The sequence below is a fragment of the Manacus vitellinus genome, unplaced genomic scaffold, assembly GCF_001715985.3.
Source record: "Manacus vitellinus isolate BGI_N305 unplaced genomic scaffold, ASM171598v3 scaffold_10_pilon, whole genome shotgun sequence".
NCBI classification, from domain to species: Eukaryota; Metazoa; Chordata; class Aves; order Passeriformes; family Pipridae; genus Manacus; species Manacus vitellinus.
Window position 1 is genome coordinate 1,708,395 of NW_021938838.1, and position 14,474 is coordinate 1,722,868.

The following is a 14,474-nucleotide window of genomic DNA, read 5'->3' on the forward strand; positions in this document are numbered from 1 at the left end:
GGGCCTTGGGCAGGAGGGAGCCCCTCTTTCTGCTTTGCAAATGGACAAAAAATAACCCAACTAAAAGGCTTTCTCCGGTTCCTCCTGTCGGCGAGGCACGAGGAGGGGGATGGCGAGCGCACAGTTCATTAGAGCCGAAGGGCAGGCGGCCAGCGAGCATCCTGGCAGGCAGAGCAGTGGATTTTCGCAGGCTCGCTGCCTCCTGACACAGAAGCTTCCCTTGTAGCACTCACAGCTGTTTGGATTTTACCCGAGTTCATATCACAGTTTATCAAAGAGGCTCCGTTTTTTTCCCCCCCTTCTTTTTTTTCCCTGCACTTCGCTGAGCACGAGCCAAACGGTTCCCGCAAAAACAAACGCAGGTTTTGTTCTGCAATGCAGTGGCACAGAGGGTGGGAGAGAGGAAGAGGTGACACGTGTCCCCCCTCCAGCCCTGTTTCACTTGCAGAGGGATTTTCAGGGCATGGGTTTGGCAGTGGGAACTGGAGGGGGCACAGCAGCATCAGCACACCCAAAGGAAGGAGGAGCAGGAGAGGATCGTGCATCCCAGTACTGGGCACCTCCAGCTCATCAGGAGGTGCTGGGATGTTTGGCCTAGCAAAATGTGAGTCCAGAGGAGCTCAAGACCATCCAGGCCTGGGAGAAGAGGAGGGTTTTGGTCAGCACCAGCTCCTGAGCCTCCCCCAGTGAGAGGCTGGGCAGTGGGGACAGCACAGCAGGAGGAAAGGATGAGGTTAGGGATGGGGTGGGAGCCAGGGTGGCGTGGGTGGACACTGGCTCACTGCAGTATGGTGGCATCCTGGGACTGCAGTATCTCCTCACCACCAAAGCAGACACCCACTGGCTCTGCACAGGATCCCCAATACATCCCTTACTATCCAAATCTGCGGCTAAACCCCCATCCCACTCCCTCCCCACAGCCCTCCTCACTGGGATGCTGGCAGGCTTCCCCTTCCCTTCCCACTCTCCCAGATGGAGAGCACAGCCCTGGGAATGCCAGGCAGACCGAGTAAAAAGTGATTTAACATGCACCTCACTGCTGGCCTGCCAAGAGCATCGGATGAATGTCTGTGCTCCACAGGACACGCTGGCCCTCTGCTCCCCCCCCTCTCTGATTCCTTGTCCTGGTTAGTAGGTTCAAACTCACTTTGCTTCTTTTCCCCTACTTTCTGTGGAGAAAAACAGGTGTCACACAGTCAGCCCCAGACTCTCAGAGGCAGCAAAGTCCTGTCATGCCCAAAAAGAGGGGACCAGCCACCGCAGCACGAAGGGTATCACCACAAAGCCCTTCGTGCACCCAGCGTGACCTGCCAGCGTTTGTCCTCAGCTCTGTCCTCTTTGCTACCCAGCTCTCCACTGGCCTCATCCCAGGAGGACTTTGAGACCTCAAGGAACAGGCAGAATTTCCAGACAGGTGAACTTTTCCCGTCTGCTGGAACCATAAACCCGCGGCCCCATCACGAGACCTGGGATTTTCCAGCTCTCCAGCTAATGCCACAAATTGGCTGAACAACCTTATCTGCTCCAGCCTATGTCTTCCAGAGTGGATGGAGAACCAGTCAGCTCTCCTGGCCGCCCCCACCAGGGTTCAAGTATCCCCTCAAAAGCCAAGGATGATCCCCACTTGAACGGACAACCCCCACAAGCATTGCACAGGAGGTGGCTGCAAAGTCACGCCAGGGTCTCTTCCAAGCAGTTTAACCTCAGAAAACACCCCGTGAGAAGGTGCCAGGCAGTGTGGAGGTTTGTTTAACAGCTCTATAAAACAAGTTGAGACAACCCCTGCACACAGGCCCCTGCCTGGGGAGCAAAGTGCTGACTCAGGCATCCTCTCGTGCCCCAGGGTGCCACTGCTCCGCGAGAAAACAGCCTCACTGGGCTTAAAAGTTAAGCCCTGCACTTCAAAGCATCCACACACGACATGCATGGGGATGTCTCCAGCCACTCAAGCACATCCCATACCCCGGAGGGTTCATTTGCTGTGGCAAAGTATATCAGCCATGAATCCCTTCGCTGCTCAATCTCAAAGAGCAGCAAACAGCCGGCTGCTTTGGTGCTAGGCTCGGCTTAGTGAGCTGAACCAGCTCCTGGAGCTCAGACTGACCCTGGGGACAGCATGGGGACTGCACAAACAGCCATGGGGAGGGACAAGAGGAGAGACACAGCACCTTCCAAGGCCAGCCAGCCCTATCCTCTGAGCAGCAACACTCATGTCCATGGGGTAGGGCTTAACCTCTCACTTAATCCCCCTCCCATAGTGCCGGTACCCACAAACAGGCATTAAATCCAGCCTGTAAATCTTGGTGTGAGCTGAAAAGCTCAGTGCTGCTCCACTGCCTGCCTTCTGACCGGCCAAGCAGCTTTCCCCTCCACAGGGTTCCTGCCCAGAGGATGGCTGTGCTGCTCCAAGGAGCCATGTGATGCCTTGGAAGCTCCTCTGCATTTTTCTGCTGCCCCAAGCCATCGTTGGGAGGCCAGCAGCTGAATGGGAGTGTTTACTTCTTGCTTTGGGGCTCTGCTGAATCCAGGACAGCCAGCCAGGGCAATTAGAGAGGAGGGTGGAAGGTCCCAGATCTGCTTATCAAGGTGGGAGGTAACACTGATGCTCCTGCCTCTGACAACACTTTGGGAGCAACCTTTCAGTGCGAACATGGCTGGCTCGAGAAGAGAAGGCAGCACTCAGAATTCTGAGTTTTGAAGGCAGAAAAATTTTACTGGCTTCCAGCCCAAAAAAAGTCACAAGTGACAGTGAGAGAGACAGACCCCCAAAGGAACCCTGTCAGCTGTGATGCAGAAAACTGATGCCAAGCCCAAAAAAAAAAATCATTTGGAAGAGATCATGAGAGCAGTTTCCCTCTTCCCTCAAGGGGATAGGGGCGGGAGAGTCTGAGACTCGGGGGATTCCTACCACTGGAGTCCCCTCAGCACATCCCTTCACAAAGAGGGTCCCTTGCATTCACAAGGCATCTAAATGGCTTTGAAGAGCCTTCTCCTGGATGTTTCCCCTTCATCCTCCTCCTGCTGGGGCTCAGCCCAGCATATGGGCTCTACCATGATGGTAGGCTCTCCCTCTGTGAGATCCCCTTGGGCTGAGGGGATCCTAATCCTAAACCCTGTGGCACGGATGAGGCATCACACCATGGTTTGATGTAGTTATGTTGCACTGGATCCCACTGGGGAAGGCAGCAGACTAATCCATCTCTTGGATCACCTCTCAAATCCCACTCCAATCCTCAAGCACTCTGTCTCCAAGACCCCAAGGACATACCAGCAGAGACTAAAGTCCTTTCAGAGTCAGCAACCAGGCATGAACAAACTTGAGTTGGATTAGAAATAAACTACCTTTAACCACAGAGCCCCCACCTGACCTCACGAACCTTTGAACTTGCCCACTGGCAACATGATGGGCAGAACTGCTGCGCTCTGCTTGAATAAACCCCCTGTCCCCAGTTTCTCTTTCCTGTGAGCACTAATCCTTCAGCTGGAAATCACTGCCTAAACTTAACAGGTCTTTTTCCTTCTCTGCTTCACTGTTCCCAGGTCTGCTGTCAGCAGAAAGAGGCAGCAGTGGTCCCCAAGGGGAGGGGAAGACAATGGTATGAAGAGAGCGAAGAGATTGTGCCAGAGGTGGGAAAGGACCGTGCTTCAGCAAACACTATCCCGGTCTCTCAAGCATCCCTGTGCCCTCCAGCCCAGGATGAAACATTAGCAGCATCTCTCAAGTCAAACATGAGGCTGGCTTCCCACCCCACTGTGCAAAACAGCTGAGCTGGCTTGTGGACAGGGGAGGGATGTAACGTGGGAACACACATACGGCTTCGATTTGAAAAGCGCCTAAAAATAGCTCCACGAGGCTCCCACGTTCCCCAAGTCTCTCCGGCAAGAGATCGATCTTTGCCAGAGAGTAGTCCTGTAAAAGTTTTCCTCCTCTATTCTCATCTTGCTTTTTCTGGAGGCAGCAGAGATGCTGATGTTTACATCAGTCCTTCAACCGCCATCAGCAGGTCTCAGAGTTAATCGCTGGTACCTGAGGGCACGGCTCACCCTTCCCAGAATCACCACTTTGGCTCCAGACCCGCATCTATCCCGTGTGAGCCACAACACGACTTGACAAAGGACAGAGTCATCTATTTTTTTAGGGTTTTCTTTTTTTTTTTTTTTTTGGCTTTACCAGATTTTTGGTGGCCATGAAGTCACCGGTAAGGAAGCCTCGGCTTGCTGAGCTGCCGCGAGCCAGTCCCACCGCACCGCTGGCTGGCTGCTGGGAAAGCTGGGCCTGCCAGCCAGGGCTCACCCTGCCACAGCTGGGGGGAAAATTTAGGGTGGCTGTGGTACAGGAGAGCTTTCAAATGGGACCCTGCCCAGGCTCACTGTTGCTGTAGTCACCCTGCTCCCCTAACATGGCATGGGGCCACTTCCCTTCCAAGGGTGGCTCATCCCAGGGACTGTGCTGACCAGGGAGAGGAGAGGGGACACTACAAGTGAGATAATGCTTCTGGGATGTATTCAGTAACTTCTTGGTGTGTTCTCAGGCTGCCCAAAGACTTGAGCACAAACTGCTGCCCAAGCAAGTACAACATGACACCCAGCTCAGCTTTGCAGATTTTGGGAGCTCTGCGTGCTGTGTTTTCCCATTTCCACTGAGTGATGAGACCCCCTTATCAGTACCTGACACACCCCTCTGCCTTTGGAGAGGCAGTTCTCTTCTCCCACAAGAGCATGGATTGTATCTCATGCTCTCTCCCTGTTCATTTTGATGCCGCATCCATGAAAGCAAGGGAGGAGAACCTAGGCTCCTGCCAGCTCCTTCCACCAACCTCCTTCCTGATTTCTCCACCTTGCCTCCACCGTTAACCCTGTTATTTCCCAGCGAGCTGAGGAACTGGTACCCCTTGCCTCAGATGTCATTGCACTAAACACGACTCCCTGCCAGCTGCTTGGCATTCCAGCCTTCACAGCACTTGGCTCTCCAGCCTCCACAACCCTTGGGCCTCCACAACTCTTGGCTCTCCAGCCTCCACATCTCCATGCATCGAAACACATGGCCTTGGACGGGCACCTCGCCGAGCCGGGTGCAGGGATTCACTTGGCTTGGCACTCTGAGTGCAAACCTGTCTTTATGCTCTGGCTGGTCTAGCTGTTTCTTAATGAAACAGGCTCTGACAACACTGTTTAATAAGGAGCCACTTTGCCTCTGGGGATGGGAGAGAGAAATATGGTGCCTTGACATGTGAAAGGCAAATCCCGTTTGCTCCAAAACCGTTTGCTGGAGAGCAAGGGAGGCTTGAGGAAACGGTTCTGGCTCCAAGGGAGCCACTGGTGCTTGGGCTGCTTGACCCTGTCATCCCCGTCCCACCCACCCCAGGGGTGCTCAGGGGCTTTGGTGAGGCTGGTGGAGTGCTCTGACCTGATGATGAAGGCTCCTCTGGTCTCCAGGAGTTTCCGTTCGCTGCTGAAGCGCTTGAGCAGGTTGATCATGAACTTGTAGAAGTAGGAGTTCATGGTGGGGGTGGAGGGTGAGCACTCCAAGCCTTTCATACCTGGGGAGGCAAGGGGAGAACAACTTAGAGCAGTCAGGGCCCTCCTGACAAAGCCTGGATCAGAGAGCAGACACCCAAAACATGGTCACAGCACTCAACAGAGGAGGGCTGGGGCACGAAAATATTTCCAAGCCTTGTATAACTGTATCTGGCAGGTCCAAGCAGAGCCAGCCCTGTTGCAGCTCTCTCCAGCCCAGGGGAAAGCATCCCAGGGCAATACCAGTCCTGGAAGAAGCACCTAGGGGCGAAGTGGGCTTTTTGGGAGTTCATCCCAGAGATGTTCAGCTTTAGTAGCTGGTAGGAAAAGGGGTACCTGAGACTCTACATTGAGGCAACCCCATCTCCTCGGATATGGCATGTACGCTCATCCCAAAACAACCAGATTGCTGGTGAGCTGAAGTGCCTGTAATCCAACCCCACAGGCCACAGATGCCCCAAACCCAGCGTGGCAGACATGCACATTCAGCCCTGGGTCACAGCACGGCCACCACTTTACACTCAGTGATGTGATTTTCCCTGAGCAGGAGCCACTTGGTGCAACAGTGTCACATACAACGTGCCCCAGGGCTGGCATATAGTACTGCTCAAACCACAGCAGAGCTCCAGGCTTAAGGACTGTACTGGTCTGTTTGCAGGGTGGGCAGACAAAGGGGCAGCTCCCAGCTCAGGGAAATATCCCTTCCAACCCACAAGAGCAGGGAGCTGGCAGGTAAAGATTGCTTTTCCCACAGTGAAACCCCAGGGGAGGTGGTTTATTTAGCAGGACGGCGCTCAAAGCAAATGTTTGGAGAGAGCGTTTCAAAGGCGACTTTGCAACAAGGGGAGCTCTCTCCCTGAATTCCTCCCTTGGAAAGACCATGTCTAACTGCAGTAGGGAGGGAAGTCAGCACACATGAGCACCCCATGGTTATTCCCCTCCCCAGTACTTTCATCAGATAACCGATGGAAGCCTGAACAGTTTGATTTATGGATGTTGTCTGCTTCTATGGACACTCAGCAGAGCATGGAGCAGCCAATTAAAGATGCAATTAAGCTGCCAAAGCCCAGGAAAGCTGATGGAAAAGCCACTGGGCTGTTTTCCACCCTGCCTCTCCCAAAGATACGCAGAGATACAGGCAGGGCAGCTTCCCCAGGTTTGGATTTAGCATCTAAGAGAACACACAGAGTCAAAGAAAAAGGAAAATGAAATACGAAGTCATCCTCACCAAAATCTGGTGTCCTCTCCACACTGGAGCTGTGTGTTCACCCACCCCTCAGTTATCTGAAACCCCAAACCCGGCTTTGAGGCAGGCACCTCCCCGAGCACAAGTGTTTGCCATTGCATCACGTTTCCCCTCAGCTGTGGGGAAGATGATCTGGGGGGAAAAAAAAAAAAAAAAAGGATCCAGCTGAGCCAATGGGCTCCAAAACAAAGGTGTGTTTGTTCAAAGGCAGGGAGAAGCCGGTGAGAAAATACAGCCGTGCCCCACGTGTCCTGAGCTCCAGCTGCTCAGCACTGCTCAGAAGAGAGAAGGGACATGGTCTGGAGGTGACATGGGACAGCTCTGCCTTCCCACTGCACCACCCCACAGCCCAGCCTCAAACCTCCCAGCAGAGCCTGGCTTGCTTTCTGCTGGGAAGGGAGGTGAAGAGCAGATATAAACTGGCTTTCACAGCTTAAAAAGTGGTGGTTTTGCCTGTTTTCTTAGCAATGCTGAAGACATCCAAACCTGGCTGTGCTGCAACACAAGAGCCAGCAGCAGGCAGGACATCACACTTTCATTCCCACCAGCTAGCAATGCCCCAGTGCTGTAGCTTGTCCAGGGGAAGGTCTTATCTTGCAGTTTCTTCCTTCTCAAGACCCCAGAAATAGTCTCTCTGAGCCCCACAGCACCATGGATGGCACTGCTACCAGGGCAAGTCCCTTTTGGCAGAAGCACTGGGAGCAGCTCCTGTTCAGTGCTCCCTCCACATGGCAAAGCCAGTTTTGTACCTCACTGCTGCCTCACACGCCTTCCAGCCCAAACATTACATACCCGAAAACACATCCCAAAGGAAAAACAGGAGAAGGCAGCAATTCTTCTCCTCCCTGAAAGGTCCAGCACTTCTGCTGTGCACAAGGCAAAGCCCAGGAGCCGTGTGGCTGGGAATGTGGTTCAAGACTGACCACCCAGAAGCACCCTCAGATCCATGATCTGAGGTGGTATTTACAGCATCTCCTGCATCTCCACCTGGAGGTTGGGTCAGCTGAGCATCCAAAAGTCAGAATCTCCTTGGAGATCAGATCCCAGCTCCAGTCTGCAGGACTTTCAGTCCTGCTGTTTTCTTCTACCAACTGGCTCCCGAACTTCCAGCCTTTCTGCCCAGCCTAGAGTAAGCTGGGCAGTGGGTCAGGGATCTTGGGAGCAAGGAGGGACTGGGATACAGAGACCATGAGAACAAGTCTACCCTGTTTTTCTTAGGAGAGGAAAGCGTAATGTGACAGTCTGCCTACCACAGGGAGCTTCTTCACCATCCTTTGCCTCTGGGAGCATCGAGACAAAACTCCAGAGGGATCATTTCTCCATCCCTTACCCACCTGGCGCCCAGCAGCTCTGCCTGCATGTCCCTAAGGAAGGCTTCCACCACGGCACACCGTGCCAGGGAAACCAGCGTGTGGGAGGCTCCCGGGCTGCAAAAGACTCAACCGGATCTCAGCTGGAGTTTAAACAGGCAATACTTCTTCCAAGCAGGCAAAGCAGTTCTCTCTTCCAAAGCCTCCCAGTCCTCCAAACTTCCCATTAGCTCTGTTCACAGGATGTCTAGGAAGCGGCTGGCACCCCGTTTGCCGTGGTGTGACCCTTCCTGGCGTAGCCCTGAGCTCAGCTCGCCGCCCTGCGGGTTACAGCTCAGCACCGCGGCGCTCCCGGCTCCACAGAACCGTAGGAGCAGCCTGTCAAGTGCTTCTATGAAACACGAGAAACAAGCAGAAAGAAGTGTTAAGAAAACTGTGGCATAATTAATTGAAGCTTGCACCTCTCCCCCTTTCCCCGAAGCAAGACTTTGCAGATCCGTAACCTGCCAGATCGGCTGCTAACGTAGCTGGGGCTGGTGGCACATTCTATGTCTAGCTCTGCTGCCTTTTTTTTTTTTTTTAATCTGGCATGGAGGAGGGAGCTGGAAGAAGAAAGATCCTTGCTCAGAGGAATGAGGAAACTCAGCCTGGACATCCACAAGAATAGGAACAAATGGGAATTTTGGGCTCAGAGGAACATCAGAGCAGTGAAACAAGATGAGGCCACAGTGAGTCCACACCAGCCTGGGCCCTTATCATCGAATCACAGAAGGGACCCTAATGCCCATCTAGTTCCAAACCCCCTGTCACAGGCAGGGACATCTTCCGCTAGACCAGGTTGCTCAGAGCCCCATCCAACCTGGCCTTGAACACTTCCAGGGATGGGGCAGCCACAGCTTCTCTGGGCAACCTGTGCCAGGGCCTCACCACCCTCACAACAAAGAATTTCTTCCTAATATCTAAGCTCAATAAATCCTGCCAATTTAATCCCAGTACTCTTTGTCCTATCCATGACTACAGCACCCCCCTACAGCCCAGAATGCCAGGCTTTCCCTGGATTCCCTTCACAGCCTGAGACAGAGCCAGGGACACGAGTGGGCTGCTTGGATCACCTAAGCCAACACCAGAATGTGTTCCCCCAGCCATGGGGTGAGCGGAGCAAAGGCCTGTCAAACCCTCCCGTGCATTTCCGAGCACTCACCAGTGGTTCAAACCGTTCCCATCGCTTGCGTGGCCACGCTATAAATCAACCCAGACAGGCAATTAGGGATCTATATTAAGGCCCTTATAAATATATATTGTACATCAGCCTGGAACATTCAGGCAGTCTGGCTGCTTGATGGGCTGAGCTGTGTCGAGACCTGCAGTGCCCAAAGTGTCCCCAGACTGCTCCGGGTGAGACTGGCAGACTCTGACACGAACTTGGATTTTCCTATCTCGGCCACGAAGTGCGGAACTTCAGCCTGGCATAAAACACAACTTCTATTAATTTACTATAATTGGTTTCAAACCAGTCTTAATTAAAACTGGTGTGGACTTGCTTAACTCCGCTGAAACCAAATTGAAATAAGATTGGAGCAGAATTGATTCCTTTCCGAAGCGAGCTAAAGCTGGGTAAGCTGGTTAAAGAGCATCCACAAGGGTATTTGCGGTGGTTTAGCTAAAATGATTTACCGCAATCTCTAATTGAAGCAATTTCAGCTCGGATATAGGGAGGGTAAGCTAAGAGTTGGCGAGGCCAAGCATCCTTCCCGCCCCGGCGCTTCCCCCGAGGCATCATGTTTCCAGCTCAGCCCGAGAATGATCTCCCTTGGCTCCTCTGGGAGCAACAGGGATAAACCTGGTGGCAGCCGGAGCTGGTCCGTGAGCCTCCAGCCCGCTGGAGTGCCAGCGGCGTGGGAGGTGGCACTGCCAGATGGTGCTCGGCGAAACCCCCGGGCAGCGACGTGGGAATCTGCGCAGCGTCTCCCCCCCGGCAGCCCTTCCCCAGGATGTTTTGAATTTCAGCTTTCGCAAACACGGAGCGGCGAAGCCTCTCGCGGAGCGGGATAAAAATAGAGCCGTAAAAAAGGCAAATCCTCCCCTCCCCTCCTCCTCCTCCTCCTCCCAAAAAGGCGGCGCAGGGCGTAGCTGGAAACAGATGTGAACGTGTCGGCAGCTCAGCTGGGCTCTGGAAAATCTCCGCTCTCCCCTCTCCAGAGCACAGGATGCTGCTGAGGAAACGAACCCAGCAAAACTGTGGATTGCACGGCCACAGGCTGTGCCCACCTGCTTTTGCCTGGTCACACGTGGATGCTTCTCCCCTTCTGACCTGGCTGAAGAGCCACGGGTTTGCAATTCCCGATGCTTCGGCACCTCACCAGAAGAGGGTTTCCCAAATGGCTCAGGGTACATATTTTGATGCCAAACGAGGCCTTTTCTGCCTCCTGGATCCTCCTACACTTGAACCAGGGTCTGTGCTCGTGGCCACCTTGGAGGAAGGCAGCAGGCAATGATAACCCTGATGATTTTCCCAGGAAGGTTAGTGCTCCACGACTGCCTCGTTTTTCTTTGCTAAGGTAAATCGATAAGCAAAAATGCAGCAGGTGTGTAGCTCAGCCAATGTACAGGAGAACAAAGTGCCCAGCAGAGCTGCAAACCAGGAAAGGTTAAGCTTGATGGTGAGCTTAGAGCAGGTTGAGGCTCCTGCACGGAAAGGTGAGGCATATGGAGGATAACCTGTAAGCAGGAACAGGCAGCAATGGGCTGCTAGTTTGTTTTCACCTCATTCCACACCCCATCCTCCAAACTCCTCACATTTTGGGGAAACTGAGGCAGCCCAGCAAAATAACTGCACAGGAGGGCTTGGCTGGGAATGATCTTTCCTACACCGTTGCCTTCTTTATCTGCACCTACAGATCACTAATCCCAGCTTTTATTCTGCAATCCCCACACACCGAGTCAGGCTCCTGGTAAACATCCTACAGCATGAGGTGCTCAGAGGGTCCAGCACTGTCCCTGCCAGCTCCGGCAGGAAGCCAGGCGGGAGAGACCGGACCGAGCTGGAGAGGAAACAAAGGGCCATAACTGCTTCTCCTTACAAAGCTGTGGAGAAGGGAAGGAAGAGTCATGTGCAAGGCAGCAGCTGGTGTTGGCATCCCTTTGGACTGAGCTCTCTTCTCCTGTGCAGGGCAGAGCTGTGCACCAGGCTGGAGGGATTGCACCTTCGACATCACAGAATGGTTTGAGTTGGAAGGGACCTTAAAAGACCATCTAGTTCTAACTCCCCTGCCATGGGCATGGACACCTTCCACTAGATCAGGGTGCTCAGACCTCTGTCCAACCTGGCCTTGGACATTTCCAGGGATGGGGCATCCACAGCTTCTCTGGGTAACCTGTGCCAGGGCCTCACCACTCTCACAATGAAGAATTTCTTTCTAATACCTAATCCAAATCTACTCTCTTTCAGCTTGAAGCCATTCCCCCTTGTCCTGTCACTCCATGCCCTCTTCAAAAGCCCCTCTCCAGCTCTTCTGGAGCCCCTTTCAGGAACTGGAAAGGACTCTAATGTCTGCCTGGAACCTTCTTATCTCCAGACTGAACCACCCAGCCTGTCTCCATAGCACAGGTGTTTCAGCATCTGACGTGACCTCCTCTGGACTTGCCATAACAGGTCCATGTCCTTGCTGTGCTGAGGACCCCACAGCTATGGATGCAGTGCTCCAGGTGGGGTCTTGCCAGAACGGAGTAAAGGGGCAGAATCACCTCCCTGGACTGGCTGGCCTCAGTGACAACCACTCTTGGGTCATCTGCTACTTGTCTCAACTTCCACAAGGTTGGCAAAACACTCCCAAAGCAAAGCAGGTAGCTGGATTCCCATTGTACAGACCAGATCAGATCATTTGCGCCATCACCCTATAGACTGGGGAGCTGTTGGGCACAGCCCTGCAGCCCTTCTCCCTGAAAAAGTGGGCACAAGGAGAGCCCCTCCAGCTGGAGCAGGCTGGGAGGGGATGCTGGAAGTCCCCCAGTGCTGAGCTGGGCTGGCCCCAGCTCACAGTGTTTGGAGAAGGCGTCGAGGGCAGCTGACCTTACGTAACGGGAGAACAAAGCGGCTAAATAAAAACTGGAGCTGGGAACGGGCTGCGGAAGTGGGACACGGCTTTCCTGACTAATCAACCAGCATCTGAAGGAAACCGAACTCAATGGCAGGGAAACAACTGCATAAACACATCCTGAGGGAAGAAAGGCAGAGAGAGGAAGCGGGGGGAAGACCTTGGGGGCACTGGCCCCTTCCACCTCCACTCCTGCCCTTACTGCTTGGGTGGCAAAGCCTGGAGAGCCAAGATGGACACTGCAGCATGGAAACCTGCTGTGAGCTCAAGGATTTCAAAGGGTGACCTTGCTCGTTTACCTGCAAAGCCACCAACTGCACGCTTGGAAGGGCCTCAGGGGTAGGAGAGGATGGAAGCCAAGATGGCTCAGCAGCTCTCCTCCCACTGCTGGCATCAGTGGCATCTTGGTCTAACGTGGATGGAGGGAACAGAGAGACTGAACCCTGGGGTCGAGCGCTGGTGCCCTGCAGCCCCCTATCTGATGGTGCAGTAGCATCCATCCTATTGCCAAAACAGAATCACAGAATCACAGAATTCTGAGGGTTGGAACAGACCTCTGGAAATCATCCAGTCCAAACGCCCTACCAAGGCAGGGTCACCTGGAGCAGGTGACACAGGAACCAGGTCGGTTTTGAATGCCTCCAGAGAGACTTCATGACCTCCCTGGGCAGACTGTTCCAGTGCTCTGCCACCCTCAATGTAAAGAAGTTCTTCCTCGTGTTGAGGTGGAACTTCCTGTGTTTTAGTTTATGGCCACTGCTCCTTGTCCTGTTGCTGGGCACCCCCGAAAAGCACTCCTCCTCGGTACTCTCTGAATCAAGGCACCCTAGGGAACCCTCCCATACATCCCAGTACAAAAACAGTGACTCCAGAGAAGGGCTACACCCTCTCTTTAGTGACAGCACCTTGTGATTTTTGCCTGGGAAGGGCAGTTTCAGCTCACTTGCTCTCACTGTGCATCACCACCCCAGGACCAAGCACAGACATGAGGATTTCCACCGGTCACCCTCCTGCTCCAAAACAACCTTCTGACAAACGGAGTATTTTCCAGGAGCCTCTGCTTTTCCAAGTGTAATCCAGGAAGGTCCTGGCCCAGCTGTGACCCCTCAATTTCCCTGGGGGAACTCCCCAGCAGCCCATCCAGGTTCAGCCTTGGGTGGTCAGAGCCAGACGGGACTGGGGCCATAACAAACGTCCGAGGCCAACAACCCAGCTCCTTTTTCCCCTCCCCAAAAACATCTGCCTTTGGGTAAAAGCCAACGACCCTGCAAAGCTCAGCCCAAAATAAATTCTCAAGAAACAATTTTCTGTTACATTACAGGGAAGAGGAAAATAGGTGAGGAAGCCAGAGCCCATTAGGACCTGTATGGGGGCAAGTTATCCCATGCTGGGGCAACAGGAGCTCCGGCTGCAGCAGATCTACTCCAGGAGGGCAGAGTCAGACTATTTTTAAAGGTTACACTTGAATAAGCAAAGCCAAGTTGCTCTTCCAGAGAGCTAACAAGGGCCACGGCAGTCGTTAGGATCCACGCCATCCAGCCTGCTATTTTTAGATCATCCAGAAGGAAGGAAACCTCAGACAACCATCAGTGTGAGCTGAACTGCAGCTCCTCAGCTGCTTGGCCAGCGCCACAGGAGCCGCTCCACCCTGGCGGTCTCACTTCTGACAGTGGGAGGATGGATGAGACTTGCAGAGGGCTTGGGGAGGTCACCACCACTGCAGCCCCCACCTCTCCACCGCAGAGATAAAGCTGCCAGCAGGAAACAAGTAGATCCACAAAAAAAAAAAAATCCCACCCTGAGCAACCCTAAACCTGAGCCGGTTGCTGGCGCAAACATTCGTAAGACCAGGGAGGGGTGAACAATCCAGGATCTTCAGAGAAAACAAAGCCTGGGGATGGGAAAGCGAAGCCTCCCTCTCCAGGGGTGATTTTGCAAGGCCCTGTGGCTGCATCCTGTGCAGGGAGAGGCAGGCTTGGCTCCGGGCTCGGGTTGCAATCCAAAGCTCACATGAAACGTGCTTTTGGCTGGGACAACCTGGCCTGGGGACTACAACAGGGAGGCCCTTAAATAGCAGCAGAGGCGGGGAAGGAGCAGCCAAGGAACTGTGAAGGATGAGCCACAGACAAGGGAAGGTGGAAAAAATTTCCCCATGTGCTGGGCTAATGAATGAAAGGTTTGTTTTTTTATGCCCCAAGTCCCCAGAAAATAGGATCGTCCCTCTTCATCTCTCTCCTGAGGTTCTGCCAGGCACTCAGAGCAGCACAGCAGTTCACAGCCAATGAGGGTAGCCTTCAACAGGCAACA

At 53.6% G+C, this 14,474-nt stretch overlaps 1 protein-coding gene across 1 annotated transcript in view; it reads right to left on the reverse strand.

Moving 5' to 3' along the window:
* The window catches only part of VAC14 (VAC14 component of PIKFYVE complex), a 68,137-nt gene that overhangs the window by 15,224 nt on the left and 38,439 nt on the right, over nucleotides 1-14,474 (reverse strand). Inside the window, exon 14 of the mRNA XM_029965489.1 lies at nucleotides 5,408-5,540. Coding sequence (XP_029821349.1) covers nucleotides 5,408-5,540 — 133 coding nt within the window. The remainder of the gene's footprint in view (nucleotides 1-5,407; nucleotides 5,541-14,474) is intronic.